The sequence below is a fragment of the Zingiber officinale genome, chromosome 8A (genome assembly GCF_018446385.1).
Source record: "Zingiber officinale cultivar Zhangliang chromosome 8A, Zo_v1.1, whole genome shotgun sequence".
Classification (NCBI taxonomy): Eukaryota; Viridiplantae; Streptophyta; class Magnoliopsida; order Zingiberales; family Zingiberaceae; genus Zingiber; species Zingiber officinale.
Genome location: NC_056000.1, coordinates 114,763,316 through 114,771,564, shown reverse-complemented (window position 1 = coordinate 114,771,564; position 8,249 = coordinate 114,763,316). Strand labels below are relative to the sequence as shown.

The window sequence follows — 8,249 nt, the reverse complement described above, 5'->3', positions numbered from 1 at the left end:
AGTCTATAATTTAAATTTTCTATTAGTCGTTTGGTACCAAAATTTTGAAATGATATCATAACCTTGAACGAGCCGTCGGCCCCTTTTTCGCGTCACAAATGCACACAAATTTGTTCACCCTTGTTTTAGTTTTTCTCTTTTGGTAATATAATAATATTAACTTCAAGTATTTTTCATCATTTTATATGCGGCCTCCAATTTAAAATCCTCAATGTGCCCTTAACCCCCACCATCCCTTCAATAACATAAGGCTAACTGGATCCTCTCGGCTCGTCCAATGTGACTATCTTAACTCTTTAAATCATCTTATAAATGTTTGCTAAATGAATCTTTTCATATTTCAAGCCAAATCCCCAAATGAAGTTAGACGAGTCATCCATCCACAAACTCTTAAATAGATGCGAATAATAATTCATCTTTCTCTCAGTTATAGACAGCATATTTCTATAAGCGGACCTTTATCTCCATTTGCATAATTTAGGGATGAATTGTGAAAAACTTCTTAGATAAATATAATCATCTTTTACTATCTAGACTATACATTTCATTTTAATAATATGTAAATCAAACTATTTGGATGCTCATCGCAAATTAAGTGGAATTCTCAATCGGGCCCTTTTTGCCTCTTGGTGTTCAAAGATAGCGACCTTTTAAGGCAAGATCAGTTTTCAGAAGAGAATGCTGATGAAGGCGTGTTGGTGAGCAATGATTAGATGATCGATTGTGTTTGCATGAGAACATTTGAGTAGCTCTTATTCGTATAGTCGAATTGACACTCGGATAAAATTTATCATCGGAGAGACATGATTTAGTTTTTGATAGATGCTCATATTATTTCAAATTATCTTGTGCCCCATGTTTAGAAAAGTCACTAGGCTAAGACTCGTTCATCTTAGAGCCACTGGTAAAAAGGTTAACAAGGTCATCCTAACCGGCAACAATTGAACGAGATAAGCAAAATGTTAGATTAACAGTGTTCCGACATCATTATTTAATGAATAAGAGTACTTTGTCCTAAAAGTCATCATTACAGCTTTCATAGCTCAGTTGGTTAGAGCACCCGTTTAGTAAGCGGGAGGTCTTGAGTTCAACTCTCAATGAAAGCATAATTTTTACAAAATTTTTAACCCTGGAAGTTTAGAAAGCGTGAGGCTATAAATAAGAGTATTTTGTCCTAAAATTATCATCACAGCTTTCATAGCTCAGTTGGTTAGAGCACCCGTTTAGTAAGCGGGAGGTCTTGAGTTCAACTCTCAATGAAAGCATAATTTATTTAATTTTTACAAAATTTTTGACCCTGCAAGTTTAGAAAGCGTGAGGCTAAGAATTGTTTTATTATTATTTGTAAACCCTAACTCAATCAACTTTTTTTTATTTTTTTTTTCATTTCAATTGCTAATTCGTTTGATGTTATCCATTTGTCTTAACCAGTTCAACATCTCAAATATTCACATGTTCACAGTCGCACTAGTTCTTAATTAAAGTCTTAGAGTTCAACTCTCAATGAAAGCATTATTTATTCAATATTTACAAAATTTTTAAACCTGCAATTTTAGAAAGCGTGAGGCTCAGAATTGTTTTATTATATTATTTGTAAACCCTAACTCAATCAACTTTTTTTTTGTTTTTTTTTTCATTTCAATTGCTAATTCGTTTGAAGTTATCCGTCTGTCTTAACCAGTTCAACATCTCAACTATTTACATGTTCACAGTCGCACTCAACTTAGTTCTTAATTAACATGAAGAAGAATAAGGAGACAGGGAAAGTGATGGACATATGCAGGGTCTCACTGCAACACTGCAACTCGCAACCACCTTTCTCCTTTCCAATTATATTTCAACTCCTATGATAACGACTTCAAACAAGGTAGTTCATCACGATTAATCTTTAGCTCGATAACTCGATAATAAAGAAATATTTCTTTTTTCCCCCATCTCTTCTCGATATCAATATATACTTTCTCAATTGCATCATTCTTCTCCTTTACAATTCATAATTCTCTTATTCAGCTCAATGATTCCTCATCTTGTGCTTGGTGTAGGGAAAAGAAGAGCCAGCCAACAGAGATGAGGTTGGATTTATTCTTCATCACTCACTTTCAAAGGGGACCCTTAAATTTGCTTTTGGAGATTGAAGTGACACTCGCTGATTGATTCTCTTTGCTCCATGCTGCAAATCGAATTGAACACTCATCGCTATTCCTGTTGTTTAGAAGAACAAATGGCTCTTGAGTTGGTTGGAAATGTGAATAAAAACGAGAGTCTTTAGTTTCAATATTAGGAGTTTTTGTAATTTTGAGTTTGGTTTATATTGAATCGCATTTATTGAAGTTGTAAACACATGTATGAAGAGAGACTCTCTCTCAATCATATTTTTACTGCCAAGATTTGGTAGTAACAGGTGATTCGCTCACTCTCAGCACCTCTGCTAACCCATCTCTAGATCAACACAGATGACTATTAGCGCATGGGGAGCTAGGGCAGGCATGCACCAAACTATTATCCGAGATTTAACCCCCATATATAGCTCATGATAACAATATCACCATGCACTAGTCAACTGTCCATCCTGAGAGGGCTGCTGTCAAAGATTGGTGCTCTTATATAAGGAGATTGTGACCTTGAGTAGAAGGCAATTATAGAATCTTGTTTTTTTCTCTCTATCGTGCACTCCGCTCAATAATTCTTTTTGTGATAGTGTTCGGATATATGTTCAGTTCACTACAAACAACCAATACTTGATTGAAATAGATGTTCAACACATAATCCCAAAGTATATTTGGATGGGACAAATCTACTTTAAGGAAACTGTGTTGAACGCAGATCTCAATATTTTTCTTTCCCACTCGGCAGCTACAAGGCAGCCTAATCATCCTAAACAGTTCATCTTTTCTGCTTTAGAGATTAAAATTATCAGTTCAAGTTATTTTGACCGATAATTATGAATTTAATTTGTGTATAATTTAGATTATATTTCCGGCAATATCTCCAACAGAGTTCGCATAAGCTTTGAGTACCCTTCATGCAGTTGTGTGTTGACAAGGGGCCCTCGATGCGTAATGGACTCAAAAGCTTTGCTCCCTTGTCTTCCTACTTCTTTTCTATCAGACAACCTTCAATTATCGCTGCTATTCTTCATAAGAAAAAAAGGATATATGTTTGACTCCATTCTCATGCTTTTCCCAACTGTCTTTTTGCTCATTTTCATCTGTACTTGATGTGGGTAGCTCAAATGGATCATTTGGCCTTTTGCTTTTGCGTTTCTGATAAAGACCTATCCTTCCCTACAACAGCTACTATCACCATCATCATCGTCGTCATCATCATCATCTCTTTATATTCGATTTGGATAGTCAGAAAATTCTCGAAGGCTAATGCGCAGGACTATTCTTTCCATGAATGCCATCTCCTTCGGATTAGTAGCCACTGCAATCTTGGTTTCTATGTTCCTCATCATGGCACTGTTCGAGCACCTTATCGCGCCGAGGGTATCCTTGCTCCGGTCGTCGCGGCGCAATGCCCGAGATTCATCGTCGGAGATTCGCCGGTCACATGCTCCGGTTCACTCGCACGAGAAGGCCCAAACTTCAGCGACAGTGAGTTCCGTGATGGTGATCATTATTTAGCATCAACAGCATGACATTTTTAATTCTTTATACATGCGAAATTAACTGTGCAGGTTGGGAATGAGCATGAAGGCGATGTGTTTGTGGTAATGCCGGGAGAAAAGCATCCCACCTTCCTGGCTTTTCCTTCGCCGAGAGAGGGAATGACTTGGCCTTCCAGTGGTCCTTAATTAATTCTGTAGGCTTCTGGCTTCATGCAAAATGATGTGGTATTGTGATCTACTTTCGCTCAAACACAAGAGACAGACACCTGCATGAATTAATGTGGTTGATTGGATGCGTGAAATATATTTTAATATTTGTAATTGAGAGTAATTTTCACATTGCAAGTTTTATGATAATGTGGTTTATAGTGATATCATGGACTCTGCTTCCCTCCCAATTGAGAATAATTTTCTTCTTCTATTTCATTTTTTTTTTTCTATTTAGTCATGGGTTCCAATCCTGAAAATAAACTTTTATAAAGAGCAGGATAAAACTATGTATAATGGATCTTTCTCCGGAATATCGCATAACGAAATCTTCATGCACCGAACTACTCTTTTTACTTGACCCTCGGAGAAATCATGACGTGCAGACATAGACCTACAATGGCCTTCTCTTGATCATAATCATAGTTGGGCGGATTCTAATTTTTTTCACCTTTCTATTCTCTTTTCTTTCTTCCCTAGATAGGTCAAATATGACATTAGAGTTTAAGAGAAATAATTAATGAATTTAATTGGAGTAAAGCTTAGCATTTTTGACATAAGCAATTTTATTGACTAAGAGGGTGATTATAATATTTTTGTTTGATAGATTTTAGAAATTAGTCCATCAATTTTAGCCATTTTATTGACGAGGATGGTGACGTCTGATAGAATTTAGAAACGGCGCATTACTGAATATGTGAATCAAATAAGTTTCAATATTATCCAAATCATACCTACTCATCTTTAATAATATCCAAATCACTTATTATATTTATGAAGAGAAATGATATGCTCAAGGAAAAAAACTGAAGGAAAAACTTAAGAATAAACACATAAAGTGATGGGACCTACAAAAAGTGAAATGATGGACGACCATGACTTTATGTGTCTATCCTTAAGCTTTTCCTTAAATTTTTTTTCCTTGAGTATATCATTGCTCATGAATGAAATACCACTCTTTCTCTATAAATTTATCAACTAATTTTATCGAAAACCTTACTAATGGATTGAGAAAATTTAAAGTCGCTAGAATCAAAACTAATATACTAAAATCTCCATAATTTATTTATGTTTTTGAATCTAAATTTGATAATATAATTTGAGATTAGTAATATCACATATTCAAATTTTTTACTCTATAAATTTAAAAATTCATTGTTTTCTATACCATTAGAAAATTTAAATTTTTGATATTTTTCTCAAACAAGTTGAGTTCTAAGAACCAATTAATGGTATTGATTAATAGGTATCATTATCGTAGACTTTATAATGAGCTCGTGAATTTATAAGTTTAAAAATTCATTGCTCTTAATTTATGTTATCAAATTTAAATCCGAGGGCATGAATACATTAAGGAAGCTTTCAAAATTATATTAATTTTAGTTTGAAGTGATTCAAAATTTTTTAAATTTATCAATTAATTTCGAACAAACTAACTAATGGATCTACATTCTTTAAAATTTAAAAATTAATATTTTTTAAAATGAAGGGAATTCTAGAAATCCATTAGTGGTATTAGTGAGTGAGAATATCATTATACTTTATATTATACTAAATTTTTAATAAATTTTATTAAATTTTAAAAATTCATTACTCTCAATTTACACTATCAAATTTACTTATGAGAACATAAATAAATAATTTTAAAAATATTGATTGTAAGTTAAAGTATTCAGAATTCTTTAACTTTGTCGGTCAATTTCAAATAAAACTCACACATAAATTTAGAGTGAAAGAGGAGTATTTTGGAAATATATAGAAAATTGAGTATATAATTTGAATAATATTGAAATTTACTTACTCTCGATGAAGTAGAATGTCATTTTAGAAATTAGTCCATCAATTTTATAAATTGCAAGATCATTGGGCCAAGGATGTCCAATTGAAAGCCCAATTAAACGCGTGCGAGGGTTAAGGAACGTTGCCCTTTAAGGCCACGTCGTGAGTTGGAGACCTCCCTACGGACTCTCTAAAACCTCTAACACGGCAGCAGCGGCGGCGGCGGCGGCGGCGGCGCGGAGCCATGGCTAGTTGGGTCCGAACCCGCTCCCTTTTCTCCCGCTGTGCCTCTCACTACGCTGCTCCTCCGTCGACTTCGCCTTCGCGCTTCTACGCTGCGGTGGAGGCAGCGTTCGCCAGGTCCTCTTCTTCCTTGGCCAAGAAGGCGAAAGCAGGCTCCCCACTGGAGCAGGCACCGGCCACAGCGGCGGAGGACGAGGACGTGCCTACCTCGGGAATCAGCCGGCCTCTGTCGGAGATCCTTAAAGAACTCAACAAGAAAATTCCCGAGTCTCTCGTCTCGACCCGCCTCGAAGGGGATGCCGCTCTAAAATATGTTCCCTGGTTTGTCTCTTTCAACCTTCTGTTTAGCCGTTTTATTTTGATCCAGTTCTCGTTTGTTTTCAAAAACTAATCTTGTTTGAACTAGGTCTGGAATGCTAAATATTCTATGAAATTGTGAACATTTTCTATATCGAGTTTAGGGCGCTGCAACATATTCTTCTATTTGCCTATTCACCCTAAAACATGCTTCATTAAAACCCACATTTGGGATTTCAGAACCTAATCTACATGTCTGGTGATTTGTCCATTGACAAATATGTGCTTTCGATGTTCAAGTTCAAATCTTTTGTTGAAATTTGTATAGTTTGTTAGCTTGTTTTGATAACACTTTCTTGTTGTTCTCATTTTTTTTATTATTGAAGTTTCCACTGTTTGCAACACCGTTTTGTTGCGAGGATGTCTTTGACAGATACATTTTGTAGAGGGTAGAGAAAACCAAAGCAAATTCTAGTTAATGCAATAAAAAAAGTTAATTTTATTGCTCGAGTATTTCCTGTGATAAATTCTTACATAGAGTTCAATAAAACAATTTGATTCAAAGTTGGGACTTACACAACTTGATGTTCTTTCTTTTTAGAGAAACTATAAGTTTATTAGATTTCAAAGTGTGTGCAACTGTTTATTTTGCTGGCATAAACTCTAAAGGTTATTTGTTTATTAGTGTAAGATATTTGATCCTGTCATCTCTGTAACTTTGTTGTGATTCAAATTCACTAAGCTCGAACGATTTGACATGCTTACTAGCTTATCATTTTGCAATTCTGTGTGAATTACCAGATGAAGTCCTGTGATGATTGAATTGAAATTAGAATTTGTTGAAACCCCTAAAACATTCAATATGCAAAAATTGAGGCCCATATAGACATCTCTACTTTCAATCAACATTTTCGGGGTCACGGAGTTCTCAAGGTGGAGACTTCTTAGTATGGTTCTCTTGGAAATGTGAATTTTTGATGCAGTTGTAGTTGTTCTACCATTTGTTGCCAGTCTTCCCTTTATCTCACTGTGCATTTTATATCTTTCAGGCACTTCCTCAATCGAATCCTAAATGTGCATGCCCCTGGTATGTAGTTTCTTTCATGGACTGTGAATTTCATCTGTTTATGTTCTTACATATATTGTTTGTAGAATGGTCTGGTGAGATTCGAAATATTGTCTATTCTGCCGATGGAAGTTCAGTCACTGTTGTGTATCGGATAACGCTGTATGGGACTGATGCAGAGGTACTTTCTCAACAAGCATCAAATTCAGTATTGATGTTTTAAGCAATAAACATGATGCTTATGTAACAATTGCACAATTCTTAATAAGATTGAAGGCTTCTTTTTCTCCTGTTTCTTATGAGGGTTGTAGCAGTAAGATCAAATCAGATTGTGTAGTCGAATCTAGTTGAATGCAAACAGATGATTTGTTCATTTATAATACTGATGTAATTTTGCTTTCGATGACCTCTTTTCAGATATATCGAGAAGCTTCTGGAACTGCTGCTGCTCATAATACCAGCTATGGGGATCCTGTGCAGAAGGCAGAAGCAATGGCTTTCCGCCGAGCGTGTGCACGTCTTGGACTAGGACTTCATCTTTACTATGAAGATGCATCATAAAATGTAGATTCTGTTTAGCATCGTTTTACTGATGACTACTATCAGATTTTGACGGCAAGTATTGTGTATACTTGCTTCCCTCATTGGTAGTGTTCCTATGATGCAGACAATATCTGTACTCGGTCAGTAGTGCACTGTTCTTAGTTTGTGCTGCTAAAAACTGTAGGATCTTAAGATTCGCTGTCTGATTTTCATGTGAAGCATGAATGCTATTAAGAACATCAGCTGTTAGGGATCTCCGTTGTCAAAATCTACTAGACTAACAACATCTGCTAAAAATGTGAATAGCCTTGACAATAGTCCCTCTAAGAAGCTGGCCACGAAAGGATGCATCCGCGTAGCTAGTTAGCAGGTTTCGTTCATTAACGGAATAAACTAGACAAATTGTTCCATCAACTAAGAACAGTCATGCACCACCACCCATAGAATTGTAAAAGAGCTCTCAATTCCTCCTAGGATCCCTGTGGAGCCAGGCCTAGGGGGTCG

General features: G+C 35.7%; 2 protein-coding genes and 2 non-coding genes across 4 annotated transcripts; all 4 read left to right on the top strand.

The window, feature by feature from the left end:
- The first annotated feature begins 1,032 nt into the window (after positions 1-1,032).
- Positions 1,033-1,106, top strand: TRNAT-AGU. The gene has a single exon. It is a non-coding gene; the product is annotated as a tRNA-Thr (tRNA).
- Positions 1,107-1,191: 85 nt separating this feature from the next.
- Positions 1,192-1,265, top strand: TRNAT-AGU. Its single transcript has one exon. It is a non-coding gene; the product is annotated as a tRNA-Thr (tRNA).
- Positions 1,266-3,372: 2,107 nt separating this feature from the next.
- On the top strand, positions 3,373-3,931 carry LOC122008958. The gene is made up of 2 exons (XM_042564896.1): positions 3,373-3,596; positions 3,680-3,931. The coding sequence occupies exons 1-2, from the start codon at positions 3,375-3,377 to the stop codon at positions 3,794-3,796; spliced, it is 339 nt and encodes a 112-aa protein (XP_042420830.1). The 5' UTR covers positions 3,373-3,374; the 3' UTR covers positions 3,797-3,931.
- A 1,817-nt stretch (positions 3,932-5,748) lies between these two features.
- Positions 5,749-7,998, top strand: LOC122010005 (DNA repair RAD52-like protein 1, mitochondrial). Its single transcript, XM_042566343.1, has 4 exons — positions 5,749-6,160; positions 7,186-7,223; positions 7,289-7,383; positions 7,620-7,998. Exons 1-4 carry the CDS (start codon positions 5,841-5,843, stop codon positions 7,761-7,763), a joined length of 597 nt encoding a protein of 198 aa, XP_042422277.1. The 5' UTR covers positions 5,749-5,840; the 3' UTR covers positions 7,764-7,998.
- Positions 7,999-8,249: the final 251 nt, after the last annotated feature.

What these genes read in the sequence shown, in the direction of transcription:
- LOC122008958 (XM_042564896.1), top strand. Translation starts at nt 3,375, where the DNA reads ATGCGCAGGACTATTCTTTCCATGAATGCCATCTCCTTCGGATTAGTA. An exon ending in AGGCCCAAACTTCAGCGACA is followed by an intron (nt 3,597 to 3,679) that starts GTGAGTTCCGTG and finishes TTAACTGTGCAG; the next exon opens with GTTGGGAATGAGCATGAAGG.
- LOC122010005 (XM_042566343.1), top strand. Translation starts at nt 5,841, where the DNA reads ATGGCTAGTTGGGTCCGAACCCGCTCCCTTTTCTCCCGCTGTGCCTCT. An exon ending in CCTAAATGTGCATGCCCCTG is followed by an intron (nt 7,224 to 7,288) that starts GTATGTAGTTTC and finishes TATTGTTTGTAG; the next exon opens with AATGGTCTGGTGAGATTCGA. An exon ending in TGTATGGGACTGATGCAGAG is followed by an intron (nt 7,384 to 7,619) that starts GTACTTTCTCAA and finishes ACCTCTTTTCAG; the next exon opens with ATATATCGAGAAGCTTCTGG.